This window comes from Triticum aestivum, chromosome 4D, assembly GCF_018294505.1.
Source record: "Triticum aestivum cultivar Chinese Spring chromosome 4D, IWGSC CS RefSeq v2.1, whole genome shotgun sequence".
NCBI classification, from domain to species: Eukaryota; Viridiplantae; Streptophyta; class Magnoliopsida; order Poales; family Poaceae; genus Triticum; species Triticum aestivum.
The window spans coordinates 14,818,145-14,833,991 of record NC_057805.1 but is presented as its reverse complement, the minus strand read 5'-3'; the positions used below and the strand labels follow the sequence as shown (position 1 = coordinate 14,833,991).

At 47.1% G+C, this 15,847-nt stretch overlaps 1 protein-coding gene across 1 annotated transcript; it reads left to right on the top strand.

Annotated features, from left to right (window-relative positions):
- The first annotated feature begins 10,405 nt into the window (after window positions 1–10,405).
- On the top strand, window positions 10,406–11,080 carry LOC123099411 (oxalate oxidase GF-2.8-like). Its single transcript, XM_044521574.1, has one exon. The coding sequence runs from the start codon at window positions 10,406–10,408 to the stop codon at window positions 11,078–11,080; it is 675 nt and encodes a 224-aa protein (XP_044377509.1).
- Window positions 11,081–15,847: the final 4,767 nt, after the last annotated feature.

Below are 15,847 nucleotides of genomic sequence, written 5' to 3'. Positions count from 1 at the left end.
TTCCGGACGCGGGCGGTTACAAAACCCAGGAGAGGAGGAAAAAAAGTGGAGCAGATCCAAATTCAGAAGCTGCACGAAAGGGTTCAAGCGCTAGAGGAACGAGACGGCAATCGAGATGCCGAAACTGCCCCCGAAGCTACACCGCCATCTCAGCGGAGAAGCAGCGTGGGTTCCACCGAGCTGCCTCAGCTGGAGCATGCGGCTCCTGCTAGCTACCCCGTGGATGCTATCACGGAGTCTCAACATTGCCACCTTATGGCGGAATGGCAGAACTTGAAAGTCAAGGCGGCTGTTGGCTCTGTTTTACCTACTGAACCCGGCGCAACCTACCACTGCCGGCCGATTCCAGAAGGATATGCTAGGGTGATGGTGGATGAAATAACGGAGGGATTTGAGGACCTCCAGCTTGACCACCCTACCGGTGAAGGGGAGACTCGGCTGGGTTTAGCTCTGAAGACTCCATGCCTATGGCGGAAGGAGCTCATCAAGCTTCCGAACTGGACGGCTCCAGCGAGTAAGGGCACTCCGCCTCCTCCTCCGCCTCCTCCTCCGTCGAGTGATCAGGGCACTCAGCCTCCTTCTCCGGCGCGTGGCGGCACTCCGCCTCCTTCTCCGCCAGCGCCGGCGCGCCAGAGCAGCCAGCCTCCTCCTTCTCCGCCTCGTCAGCAAGGGCGGAAGAGAGCCGCCGCCGATGCGGCTGCTCCGGCGCGTCGTAGTCCTTCTCCTCCACCTTGTAAGCAAGGAAAGAAGACAGCCGCAGCCACTCCGTCTGCTCTGCCGGCGTCTAGCAGTACAGCTGCCAGAGGCGGGAGGCAATACAGATTCGGTCCTTCTCTGAAGACTCCAGAGAAGTTACCATATGAGAGGACCGAGGAGGAGAACGCGAAGATCGTGCGAGCCGAAGTGAAGAACTTCTTTGAAGGGGTGAAAGCAAAGAAACATCCACCTCCGGAGGAGAAGGTAGATCCGGTGAAAGCAAAGCGCACTCTGGCTGCCCTGACAAAACCACCAAAGTCTCCGCCGAGAGGCAACTATGAGCGCGTTCTTGCAAAGATATATGCCGAAGCAGAGCGGTCGGGAAGTACTGTCAGTGATAAAAGGATGAAAGAACGACGAGCTGGGAAAAAAATTGCCCAGCTCGGCGAACAAGCGAACCAATCGTGCCCCCCGCTCAAGGTGTCAAAAGACATCGTCGCTAATGATCCGAGTATGGTGCCCGGTTATAGCAATCTTGGAGATTACCTGCCCGACGATGTACATTATGAAATCATGGAGGTGGACGAACACAAATACCATTACGGGAAGCCTCTCGTCAAAGATGTCAGATCTCTAAGCACGATGATGCGAAGACTACATGATTGGTACATGAAAACCTGCAGAGAGTCTGATGGGATGAGTACTTTGACGCTGAGAGTTAAACCGGAGCATGACCTTGTTGGAATTGAACTGCTGATTGTTCCATTTGAGGATTTCTTCCAGTTTTACAATCAAAAGGCCCTCGATAAAACAATGATCACTTGCTACTGTCTGTAAGTAGTACTACTTCTGTCATTAAGTCTCTCTATATAGGTCAGCTCTTTCATTGCATGTATTTATACTTATCCTCACTATATTATGCAGATTGAAGATCGCCGAATTGAAGAAAAGACAAATCGGTGATATTGGGTTCATTAACACAAATCTCTTAGATGCATATACGGTTGAAAAACATCCCAAAGAAGCCGAGGCCAACTTGCTACGATCGTTGGTATTAAATCAAAACAAAGATATAATACTCTTTCCTTACAACTTCAAGTGAGTGTTACTGTCTTGTGCATATTCGGTTTCCCTTATTAGTCCAGGTTATGGTAATGTAATTGATGACTTATGCATGCATGTGCAGCTTCCACTATATTCTCCTAGAGATTAAGCTTGAGCCAGGAGTAGTAACCGTCTTAGACTCGAGACGAAAAGATCCCCAGGACTATGCGAACATGACTCAAATGCTCCAGAAGTAAGTTAAATCGATCATTATCCACCATATCAGCAACTTTGTTCATTTCCTGATATCAAGTAATTGTTTTCTTTGTCTGGTAGGGTTTGGAGAAAATTCACCTCAAAAGCTCCGGGACTGCCGAAGAAGCTGCAATTTAATCACCCGAAAGTAAGTACTATAGTAGCATGTTCCGCGCATCTCCTAGTGATTCAAGTGGTAGTTTCATCAATACCATTTAGCATGCTTGCTTATCAGTTTGATTGACCTCTATTTCTTGTAAAGTGGTTGTGGCAGGAACCCGGGAATAATTACTGTGGATACTACGTTTGCGAGTCCATCCGCTACCATACCTGTGAGCGGAGCTACACTGAAGAACAATATGAAGTGCGTAAGCAATAACATTCACAATTTTATTTTATTACCATCATTTGTGTTGAGTTTCATTTATTCACATATATATGTATTGACCCCCTTCTTCAAATTAGATGTTTCGCAAGCGGGATGAACTCCTAGCAGAAGATCGTATGCGAGGAATTCAAGAGGAATTGGCGGCATTCTTCCTTGACCACGTGATCGCTGAAAACGGAGAATACTATGTGGACCCTGTGTTCCTACAATATAATTAGGAGATTGTATTGTAAGAGATAATTATTGTATATATGTAGCCGGTAGTGTCGGATAGGTATACGAGAACTTGTTGTTCGACCAATATCTCGGAGAAGGAGAGGTGGTCGATATCACTTCTCTCTGTATGCATATGTTCATGACGATCTTCTGTTTCCTTCATTTGATTACTAGCTAGCGTGTCTACTCCTCTCCATACGTATATAGTACGTAACGTCGACCAAGCACGGAGATAAGAGAGGACACTTCTCTCTATTAATTAGCTAGCTAACACAATATATGAAACACCTAAATTAACCCCCCAAAACCCCTAAACCACCCCTTTAAAAAAACAAAAACCTCAGCTCCTGCCAGGTGCTGACGCGTGGATGCCTATTGGTCCCGGTTGGTGACACCAACCGGGACAAAAGGCCCTGCCTATTGGTCCCGGTTGGTGGCACCAACCGGGACCAAAGGCCCTCCTGCCTGGTTGGTGACACCAACCGGGACAAAAAGGCTCTGCCTATTGGTCCCGGTTGGTGGCACCAACCGGGACCAAAGGCCCTCCTGCCTGGGCTCCCCGCACCGGCCACGTGGACGGCCTTTAGTCCCGGTTCGTGTAAGAACCGGGACTAAAGGGTTAGGGCATTAGTAACGACCCTTTAGTCCCGGTTCCAGAACCGGGACTAAAGACCCTTATGAACCGGGGTAAAAGCCCCTTTTCCTACTAGTGTGCCTCGTCCCCAAGTCCAACCCGCCTTTGCCTCCTCAACCTCTTCTACGCCACCTTTGCCTCCTACTTCTCATGTCGGATGACAGCGCACTTCTTTGCCTCGTCAACGTACACCACCCTCGGTGAGCTCCTCACCCACTACTCATGCTTGCTGTGCTTAGGAGGTCCATGCACAGGTGCATGTGTTTTGACATCGTCGAGGATGAATATGAGTAACATTGTTCATATATTTATGTGTGCTCATGAGAATTGAGATGAATAATTGTGCGGCATCACTAATGAATATGCTTGTGCTATTGATGTGTCTTAAATGTACCCATAAGATTATTAGCTTTCATGCTTTAATATAACTAAATTTGAATAGTTTTATGATTTATTTGGACTAAAAAATTAATGACGTGCCAAGTGTTAGTTGTTGTTTTATGGGGTCTTTTGCTTCAGGGGAAAAAAGTTTAAAATATCAAGCTGTGCCAAAAGCGTCAAACTCAAAATAAGCTAAATGGTGCTATAACGCCGCTAAATGGCACTATATCCGACTACAACAACTAAATTATGTATAGGTGCCATTTAGCGGGACCTTGCAGAAAACCCTACAACGTTGCTATAGCTTACTATTTGAAAATTTAGGAAAAATGGGTATTTTCCCTTCAAGTGAAAAATCCTCAAATAATGCAAGAGAAGTTTTTACATAAAAAGATAGCTGAAGCTAGAAGAGGGAGCCTAGTGGGGCTCACAGCTCTCAGGCACCCCAATCCTAGGGCGCCTCCGCGCTGTGGGGCATCAGGTCTCCTCTCCAGTGCTCTCGAACTCGTCCTAATAGTATACCTTTTGCGAAATATAACTTTTTCTTTTGCTAGTCAAATTCTTAGTCAAACTTTGATTCAAAGTAAGAGGGTGTCTTCACTGTCTTGCATTGCAAGTTTGCAATGTTGTAATTTGGAGAGAGAAATCCTACGATAATCAGCAATGCACTTCAGTTAAAAAAAAGAACCACTTGCTACGGGCTGAGGAGTAGCTAGATAGCTAGCAGTATGGTTCACCCATATGAACGTAAAATCATACCCATATTTTTTTATGAACGTAAAATCATAACCATACCCTACCCATCCGGTAAATATACATACCCATGCACATACCCTATGGGTTCCCATGCCATGGATACCAATCAGGCAGATCAGTACAAGTCGACTGATGGTGTAATTGCTAATTTTATATGTGATAGTGGTGCAAGCAGCCGAGAGATTTCTATGGTTGTGGAATTGGTTTTTTTTTAACACAGTACACGCACATACGCACATACACTCACTCATATGAACACACTCACACTCATCCTATCCCTATGAGCACCTCCGAGAGACTGAGCCGGCACATCATCCTTTGATTGATGAAGTCACCGCAGACATCTGCGTAATCGACGGGAACGTCTCCTCCACTGAACACACATCACCGAAAGGCTTGAAATAAATCTAGGAAATTGCAACAACCAATGTCAAGTTTAGGACTTAAACGTCGGTGGGATGGGGATACTATTCCCCTCCTAACCATCCAATCATAGATTGGAATTGATTATTGGAAGATGGATGAGGGTGGGGTACAGAACTTACATAAAGTGTCGCGGTAACTGGTTTATAACACATGTGACCCATCGATAAGGTAATTGGATAGGGTCGGAATGTATTTATGGACACAAAATCGTACACATGCCCTATCCATAACTAATCGTACACATGTGCCCATACCCAATCGATATGTCGGGTATTTACGTGTATCCGTGTCCATGGTAAAATTGACCTCCTTACTTGCAAATGTGGCTTTGGATGCTGTAGATGGCGGCGCAGCTCGCAGCAACCATCAGTAGAAAATGGTCTTCCTTCTGAGCAGAGTTCACGAAGGTGAGAAGCGGAAGGCCTCGATCGATCGACGACGACTGATGGGTAGGTGACATGCGGCCATGTAGATGCGCACGGGGGCTAAATTTCGTGTTTTGAACCTTTTTCAAGATCTAACCCAGCTTTGCAAAAAATTTGGGATCTGACCATCCTACCGCCAAGGTCCCTGGCGGTAGGGTTACACGCCCTACTGCAAAAATTTCCTAAGTATGGAACATAGTGCATGCTCGCACCTACCGCCGGGCACCTTAACAGTAGGGTTGTTTCCTACCGCCATGAAACCTAACGGTATCAAATGTTGGCAATAAGCCATGTGTGTGCATGGCGCGTAGGTGCGCGTGTGTATCGCGTATGTGTGTACAGGCTCAAGCCGGAGGCCGGTGTGTGGCCGCGTCCAGCTGAGCGGGAGTAGCGGGGAGCCAGGCAATCTGTTGGAGCTGGCCGTATAGTGGGCGTAGTGGCGCGCACTATGCGCGCGGCCGGACGAGCAGATCATGCAGATCATGCATGCGCAGTGGAGCGCGTGGTGGGCGTGCGTAGTGGGCGTGCGTGGGTTCATGGCCGGTGTGGCTGGCCGTTGAGTGCGTGCGTGCTCCGCCTATATAACCATCTCTTGTACTGCTTGTATGACTGAGCCAGCTAAAAAGAGAAAATATTAGGGCGTTCGTGTGCCCGTGGCGGCGTTCGTCGCCGGGAAAACTCTGTGCTGTCTCCTTCGGTTCATCTTCTACCTCCGTCCGTGCGAGAGATAGAGGCCTGTGGCAACAACATCAAAAGGCTAAGATCATGAATTTTTTACAAACTAGAATCAGATCTTGATTAACTTTCAAAAAAGGATCAAAACACGAAATTTTGCCGCGCACGGGCGGCGGGCGAGCGGAAGCCAGTGGTTACTCCGGATACTGGAGGCAGGGATGGATCGGGGCTAGAAAGTCTGACTCGCAACAGAGCCCCCCGTTGATTGCTATTGCCAATCATGTTTTCGTTGTTTCGCTGGCACCATATCTTCTTGGCCAATTGAATTTAGATACATTAAAACTGAGCACCCTCCCAGCTTTCTCAGGCCATCGGCATTTCTAATCGTTGAATCGCCACTTTTAATCATTTTTGGCCGTCAGATTTGTTGTTAGTCCCACCTAAATCTCGTGTGCAGGCTAACTCGCATGTCAGGTTGTGCTGAACTTTTCGGGCCGCTGCTCCCGTGGCTTTTTGGGCATCTTACGTTCAATTGGGCCTACTGGCCTACTGGGCTTGTACTATCATCGTAAAACAAAATGTAGAAACTGCTAGGTCGCTACGTCTGAAAGAGAAAGGAGAAGGGGATCCGGTTGCTGTAAATCCGGAGTGCTGCTGTGACCAAGTGCAGCCACACAGCTCACTAAATACGCCCTCCATTCACAAATATAAGATGTTCTAATTTTTTTTGTTGAATCGAATGTATATAAACATGTTTGGAGTGTTTGTTCACTCATTTCAGTCCATATGTAGTTCATATTGAAATATCTAAAACATCTTATATTTGTGAACGGAGGAAGTAGTATTTTTGCAGTGTTTTTTACTATTGTTATTTATACTGAATTTTCATTTTTTTGTATTGATCAGAACAGAAAGGTTATTGTTGCGCTTTGGTTCAATATATGTATTGTTTCTGTTTTTATTTTCTATACAAATATACAGGATTCAAGCATTGAGAGTATCAAGCACACCAATGGTTGGAAGAGCTAATCCATCCACTGAGAGCACCGGGAAGCTTTCCACAGGCCCATTGACTAATGCATTTACTACTTAGTAGTATCAGATATTCTATCCTTTAATGGTATTGCTTATCTCCTTTACATATATGTAACTGAGGGAATGTATGATTTTGTAAGGATGTCATTTTACTGTATCTTGCTGAGAAGTTTTGTCAAGAGTAATACAGTAGTCAGTGTCATGGAATGCCATTTGGCTTCATTTTCCTTCCATGGTCACCTTTTGGCACATTGGTTGTCATAAATGTTGGGTTGTAGATTTATGATCCAATTTATGAGATGCTACAAAAATCTTGGTAGACATGAAACCACGAGAATGGCCAATATCATCTAAAAAAAAGAGGCCAGCATGACATGGAAATTATAGAAGATGATAGTTATAAAAAATGGTAAATATTTGGAATATGAATTTATTTCTTCCAGATCTATATATTCGTAAAAGTTACTATCAATATATTAGAAAAATAGATGAGCGCGGCAACGCGTGCCTCATTATCTAGTATTTAAAGTGCAAAGAGACAGGCAGGGCCCAATATCTGCACTTTATTTGCTCACTGGTCGATCAGTAGTTGCCAATGAGAATCCCTTCTCTGTGCTAATGTGCTACTATTATTGGCAAGAAGTCATCGAGAAGAGAAGAGAATCAAAACAAGAAGAGAACTATTTGAGAGAGACCGGAGACAGGTTCAGTTCAGGGTTGGTACGCCGCGGCCAGAAGCTTTCCATTTCTGACGATCGACCATGCTATGCGCTAAACGTGAGTACGTTGCGGATGGAGAATAGCTTACACGTTGCTTCGGCGAGGAAAATTAGCAAGCTCGGTTGAAATGGCAACACACGTCATATTCGCCCAAGCTCAACGAAGAACGAAAGTAGTGATCTAAATATTCGTATATTTCTTTACGGAGGGATTACTTGCAGAAATCGTCGAATGGACCGTGGTCACTTGTTTGATGAGGAATGTCAAGACCCTGGCATTTCACCATCAGCTAGCACGCCCCTCAATTTCATATGATTGACGAGCAGTGGTGTGCACGAATATTATGAACGCGCATTACTTCATTGAGATACACCTCCTCTCTCGAGCTTTAAGCACCAACCGAATAAAGTATATGACCGAACGATACAAGATGAAGAGGCAACCCTTTTACAAAGCAGATCTCAAGATAGTCGGGTCATGCAGGAAACTATGCTACCAAAGGATAACACAAGGAAGTCTAGATAGAACGCCACGCTACGCCCTAACACACCTAAGCTCCACGACAACGCCCTCGGGAGTGAAGACGGCGCGAAGCGTCGCCGCTGCCGAGTCCAAAGTGGACATGAGCTTTCGCTTGGGACCCTAGCATGGAGAGGAGATCCACAACGACGTCTTTAAGAAGAAAGTGGCGCCCACGAGTGTCGTCGCCGTCGGCGCAAAAGCACGGAGCTTTCACTCGGCAACTCACCCGTGCCACACGAGGCCACCAGGGCAACCGCGGCAATTCTAGACACCCATATCTGGATCTGGGCGTCGCCCCAGCGAAGGAGTGCGAGCCCGAGCCACCTGATGCTACCCCCTCGTCGCCCACACGAGCAAGAGGAGAGCCACCGCCGCCGTCATAGTGCCCTCCGGAGAGCCAACCATGTAGCCCACCATATGGGGTCGCCGCCCTGGCATCCATGTCCCGAGTCACCGCCAACCGACGACCTCACAACGCGCAGCCACGGTGGGAGGAACGGGAGGCGTTCCTTCCGCTCCTAGCCCGGCATCAGCCACCCGGCCTGGGTGAGCGTCCCCACAGTAGGGGGCATCCACATCTGCGTCACCCGACAATCATCGTCGATCGTGGGGAACACGGCCTAGTAGCTGCCGACGGCCACCGCCGAGCAAGTCCCGGCACGGTCCACAACCAGACCGAGTCAAGCTCGCATGCCTCCACATCCATGGCCAGCACCGTCGATCCGTCCGCAGCATAGCAGCAACACGGGCGCCTACTCGGCTCGACGCCACAATGGAGCAATAGGAAGAAGAGCACTAAAGCGAAGGAAGACCAACGCGGACTAGGTCGGCTCCCGGACCCTGCACTCCGACAGACGCCATCCACCACCATCGACCAGATTCAGCCCCGAGGCCGCCTGGAGACCGGCCGATCCGCCCAGGACATCCGCGCCGCCCCCACACCAGCCCCCCCCCAAGAGCCAGCATCTAGAGAGCACACCGCCGTCGGAACCACCAGATCCGCGTCGCCGGCTGACCCCCACCTCCAGATCAGCCCGGATCCGGCCGGTAGGCCGACCGCGCGCCACCTCCCGGGTCAGGAGCTCCGCAGCCGTCGCGCCACGCTCGGGAAGCAGAGCACCAGCGCGCAGCCACCAGCCGAATACGCCCCCGCATCATGCCCCCGCCGCCTCCCAGCGCCGCCACCTGACATCGCCGCCTCGCGTCAGCCTTCCACGAGCAGAGGAGGAGGAAAGGCCCCGCCGCCGCCGAGCCGTCTGGGCTTTGCCCGTCAGCGCCTGCCGGCTGCGGCGGGAGGAGGAAAGGGAGGCGGGGCCGAGGGCCTGGCTGCTAGGGATTCCCCCCGGTGCGCGCGGGCGCGTCGCGGGAGGGGGAGGGGAGATAGCTCTGGGCGCCATTTCCTTAGCAGTCGGCGGTGGCTCTGAGATGCACCTCCTCCTTGTCTCTGTTCATTGGCCCCATTTCCTTAGCAACCGGCAGTGGCCTTGACTATGGCCTTGCACGGTTGCACCCATCTTCATTTTCATTGCAAGTTAGGCGATCTCGACGGAGTGCGGCGTTTCTGCTCCCGGGCTCAACTACACCCGCGCTGATGAAAACAATCAAAGTAAATACTAGAAAAATTCAAAAAATTCCAATTTTATTGGGTGGTAGATAATTTGAAGCGTGAGGTTCACTGCAAATTCAACTCATTTGGACATTTGAGCAGCTCTCTGCAAAAAAGACAAAATCAGGGTCTGTAAAAAAGTTTACTGTTCACGCACTGTTTTGACCCGATTTGTCTTATTTGCCGAGAGCTGCTCAGATATCCAAATGAGTTGAAATTTGGAGCGGACCTCACGCATCAAATTATCTACCATACAAAAAAAATTGGATTTTTTTTGCATTTTTCTACTATTTGTTTTGAATTGTTTTCCGACCGGGAGCAGATGAGTCTGGGCACCGATTTGGATTTTTGATCTCGACGCAACTAATATACTATGTAAAATAACTCTCTGCCTCGTGTGTGTCCATTTGCACATGCATGCAGTGACGACATGCACATGCATAGCTTAATTAGCTCCATGCATCCATTGCGTGCATTAATCCCCTATATAAAGGACTCCATATACCTCACCACTCACTCATCCTGTCATCCACCACAGCTTAGCAGCAGCAACAACCAGTGCCTTAGACACTCTCCATCAGCAAACTCTAGCTGATCATTTCTAGCTAAGCTTTGCATAGCAAGCAATGGGGTACTCCAAAACCCTAGCGGATGGCCTGTTCGCCATGCTTTTCCTAGCTCCATCCGTCCTGGCTACCGACCCTGACCCTCTCCAGGACTTCTACGTCGCCGACCTCGACGGCAAGGCGGTCTCGGTGAACGGGCACACATGCAAGCCCATGCCGGAGGCCGGCGACGACTTCCTCTTCTCGTCCAAGCTGGCCAAGGCCGGCAACACATCGACCCCAAACGGCTCGGCTGTGACGGAGCTCGATGTGGCTGAGTGGCCTGGGACGAACACGCTGGGCGTGTCCATGAACCGCGTGGACTTCGCGCCGGAGGGCACCAACCCGCCGCACATCCACCCGCGCGCCACCGAGATCGGCATAGTGATGAAAGGTGAGCTCCTCGTGGGAATCCTCGGCAGCCTCGACTCCGGGAACAAGCTCTACTCCAGGGTGGTGCGCGCTGGCGAGACGTTCCTCATCCCGCGCAGCCTCATGCACTTTCAGTTCAACGTCGGTAAGACCGAGGCTTCTATGGTCGTCTCCTTCAACAGCCAAAACCCCGGCATCGTATTTGTGCCGCTCACGCTCTTCAGCTCCAACCCTCCTATTCCGACGCCGGTGCTCACCAAGGCGCTCCGGGTGGAGGCCGGGGTCGTGGAACTTCTCAAGTCCAAGTTCGCCGCTGGGTTTTAATTTCCTGGGAGCCTTCCCTGAAATGATCAATATATAATTCAACAGTTTTGCTAGAACTCATCTAGATGAGATATAATTTGTTCTCATTCATCTTTTATAGCCATTGGATGTGATGCTATAAGATGCGTGTGTGCTGACGTGGGTTGTATCTGTTCTTGTTTTCAAAGTGAATGAGACCAAATTATATCTCATCTAAATGAGTTCTAGGTACTCTCATAATTCAATATATGCATGCTAGCAAAATTTAATAATTCTCAGCAGAAGACATGTACTCAAGCTTCAGGTTAATCTCTTGTAATAAGATTGAATAAGTTAGCCTCGTGATTTAGCCTTTAGATCCAATATGGGGAATTGTATGTACTACTTTTTTATTGTCGTCTTTGTTCTTTTCATTGAACAGAATATATAATTAGCATTTTCTATATTTGTCCCATTACCTTTTATAAGTCAAACTTGTTCTAAGGTTTACGTCACGACTTCATGGTGAGCAATCTCGAAATCATTCTGAAAAAATGCTCTCAAAATTACGTGAATACATTGTCAGAATGCAAAATGTTCCATGTATTGTAGCAATGTCAAGACTGTGCCAAAAACATGAGAGTGGTTTTTCTACCATGCACAGAATATCCTTTACATGGATCCACTGTCCGTTGTTGCTGTGAGATTCATGCTAATTTTTTGTTGTTCAAAAAATTGATCTTGTTTCATAATGTTTCATTCGTTTTTTTTTCTTGTTGCGAAGTGTATCATCATATTTCAGTCAAGTGGCTCACTGCTTAGTTATATGGTGGACCTTCATGCTCACCCACCATGGGGTGATTGTGTTGTTCAAGGCGGTTCTCTCGGTCATGACTATTTATGACATGTTTTCTCTCTATCGATTTGTTGCAATGGGTCTTCCAGTGTCTCAACAAAATCATTAGAGCGTTTCTTCTCCGTGGATCTGAAGAAGCCAAGGGCAGCCATCCCCATGGTCTGCCTGGATATTCAATTCAGACGTGCATTAGTTGGTGAGCGATGGACTGCCTGGATGCACTTGGTTCGGAGATTGATAGATGTTCAATTATCCGACCAGCCAGATTTGACGCACTGGAAATTAGCTAGAAATGGGATATTTACGGTGAAATCTTTCTATATGGATTTGATTAATTCTGACCCAATCTCAAGAAGCGGGTTTTTCTTTGGTCTTCCCCTGGAACCGATGAAAAAAAGTGGATACTTCTTCTTATTGAAAAGAGTGAAGGAGAAAAACCGAAATCTTCCTACTCGAACATCGTTGCATATTCGGAAGGTTAAGTTTCCCTTGCGTATTAAGATTTTTATGTGGTTCGTCCACAAGCAAGTAATACTCAGCAAGGACAACTTAATCAAGAGGCGTTGGGTAGGTAGTTCACGTTGTTGTTTTTGTGATCATGATGAAACAATACAACATCTATTTCTTGAATGCCCACTCGCCAAACTGCTTTGAAGAATGATTCATATAGCATTTAACATTAATCCTCCAGTTGACATTGAGTCGTTGTTTGGAATGTGGTTAGCTGGGGTTGAGCATACTACCGCGGCTCGTATTCGGATTGGAATATGTGCGCTTCTGTCAGCTATATGGAACTGTAGGAATGATATGATTTTTAACAGACAACATACTTTAACTTTCTTACAGGTCATCTTCAGAGCTACCGCATGGATCCGTACGTGGTCCTTATTCACTCCTGTGGAATCCAGAAAGCCTTTGGTTACTGGGTGCAACCAGTGGGAGATGGTAGCACGGGCTATATTCAACCGGTTCGGATGGCGGTCGCATAACAAAATAGGAGTCTAGAGAGTTTATCCTTCACATTGCCTTACCGGTTGCGATTCCTAGCATGTACTTTTCTCTTTTTTTGTTTCGCTTCGCTTGCGAGTTGTAATACTTTTATGACTTTGTGCTACTTCATGGATTTCTAATAAGATGGTTGCATGCATCATTATGATGCAGAGGCCGGGGGCACGCCTTCATTTCCAAAAAGCTAAATCGAACCCTAAACTTTTAATCCCTGAAATCAACACATCAAACTATCTGATCCTGGCCTATTTTGAACCTTGAGTGCGTTCCCAAACAGGGATTATCCATGCGGCAGGTCGAACCGGGATCCGGACGTGACTGGGCCGGCCCACCAGGCACAAAGCGTTTTTTTTTTTGCAACGGTTTTTCGAATCACGCGACGCAGACGTAAAAATAGCAAAAAGCGCAAAGCGTGTTCTTTTTTTTGCAACGGTTTTTCCGAATTGCGCGACGCGGCGTAAAAATAGCAAAAAAAAAGGAGAGAGCTCCCGTGATTCCAACTTGGAACATGGCACTAGTGAAGCCCACATGCTAACCAATCTAACTGATGGTTGTTGGTGACATAAGAGAAGCACGATAATATTTAAACATACGGCAGCGTCGAGATTTGAAAACTTTTTTGCTATATTTCAAAACATTTTCTTGAATTTTTTGTAAGAATGAAATCCGAATATTCGTTCAGGTGCGAACAAATGCTAGCCAATCTAACCGAAAGAATGAAATCCTGAACAAAAAAATTAAAGTGCGAACAAATTTTCCCTGATTTTAAATTTTTCAGAAAATTTTTGCATTTTAAAATATCGTTCAGGTTTCATAATTTTTTCCCATTTTTTCAAAATATGTTTATGTTTAAAAATGTTCATTTTTAGAAAATTGTTCGTGTTTTGGAGAATTGTTCTCACTTTAAAATTTTGTTAAGGTTTCAGAAATGTTCTCACTTTAAAACTGTTTTTTGCTTTTAAGAGTATTCGGATAACAAAATCGTTGACAATTTTCAAGAAAATGTTTCAAAAACTTCGAAAATGTTTTCAGATCTCCATGATGCGTTGTGTGGTTAAATATTTCCGCGCTTCAATTTTGTCGCTAAAAGTCATTAGTTGGAGTGGCTAATAGTTGGTGTTTAGCAGCTCCAGATCTCAAGTTCTATTCTCCCCAAGAGTTGTCTTATTTTTATGAGTCAAAAAAATGGTATTTTTAAGTTGAAAAAAGGATAACAGGCTTCGTGCTTGGTGGGCCGGCCCATGATCCCGGTTCGGCCTGCTGCCTCGTCGACGATCTCGCTGAAAACACGCTCAAGGTTTAAAATAGACCGGGATCAGAGAGTTCGGTGTGCTAATTTCAGGGATTAGAAGTTCAGGGTTTGATTTAGCTTTCGTCTGCAAGTTCAGGGTTTGTTTTGGACTTTTTCCAAGGAGAAATGCTTTTATTGGTTGGTCATGCGTGACAGATGTTGACTGTAGATAGGCGACAAAGAGAGGTTTGAATCACCCGTTGGTGCACTCTTTGCGACCAAGCCATGAGACTAGTGCTCACTTGCTCGTCCGGTGAACTTTTTCTTACGAGGCTTGGTTCAGGCTTCTGGGTTCTAGGGTTGTCGGGTATGTGATCCCTTCTCCTCTTGGCTTGGTCCGTGCACGGTGGTCCTCTCTTCGAGTCAGGCTTCCTCCAAGACATAGGAAGGAAATTGCGGGCATGAGGAAGATCTGACTTGAAAGGAGGTCTAGAGTCTTTGATGACATTAAGGAGATGAAATTGTGGGAAATGCCTAGACTCGAGGCAGGTAGGGGAGGAGCAGTATTTGGTGGTCTGTATTCGAGTTCATTCAATTCCTATTCTTGTAAATCATGTTGCTTCCGAATAATAATGAAAATGAAGGGCATTTTAGGTTGCCCGTTCATAAAAACAATTTGTAACAAGGTGTACTATTTTGAAGTCGCCAAACCAACGAGTCAATCTTACGTATGCATACTTAGAGCAATTCCAGCACGGTCCTCGGCACAACCCTAGACTGGTTACGGGGGCTCGCCTCCATTACAAGAAGATAACACCCCTCTGTCACTGCTCCGTCTACCCGCCGCTCATGGCTAGACCTCTGCCACCAACCCCAACACCCGACATGACCTTCTCATCCTTGTGTCGTCGCCAGAGCTCCTGCACATGGCCATGCATCATCTCAAAGTCCTGTCGTGCCGCCACTCCAGCTTCTCATTGAGAACCTTACCTTTTGTCCCAGCCTTCCCCCCTCCCTTCCATTTTCCTCTCCTCTGCACCGGCTCCAAATCCCCAACTTTGACCACCCACTATAGAAAGGAGTATAGCATCTAACTAACTAGTGATGGGCGTATGAAATGATCACTGGAAAATTACCACTATAGGGCACGAACAACCACCCGTCACCGGTAAATCCTTACCAGTGGTGGGCACAATTATTCAACCATCACTGATAACTCTAGAATTACTAGTGGCATGCACATAAACGTGCTCGTCACCGGTATGCACGAGCTTTCTAGTGGTGGGCACATATAGCTACTCGTCACTGGTATATCACATACTAGTGGTGGGCTTGTATTCATGCACGCCACCAGTACTTTTGGTTCAAAGCCCAATGGCAAGCTCGCTTCTGGCTCATGAGTCTGTCACAACCAGCGTAGAGCTCGCGCCCCAGAGCTTATTGCCATGACCGGAGTCTCTCCCCCTCCTTCTTGGTTATCTCTCATCTCTCTCTACCCTCTAATGTACCTAGATAGACCATCTCACCTATCTTTGTATCGAGATCTAGAGCCCCCCCCCCCCACCCCAATTAATATCTCCTCCAACCAACGTCCAACCTCCAAGCCCCTCCCCTTAACTACATCTTCTTCTCCCTTCCCATCTCACCCTACCCTTGGTAGATATCCCCCTCGTGGAAGGTCTCCTTAGTCACCCAAGTTTTGATCAACCGAAAA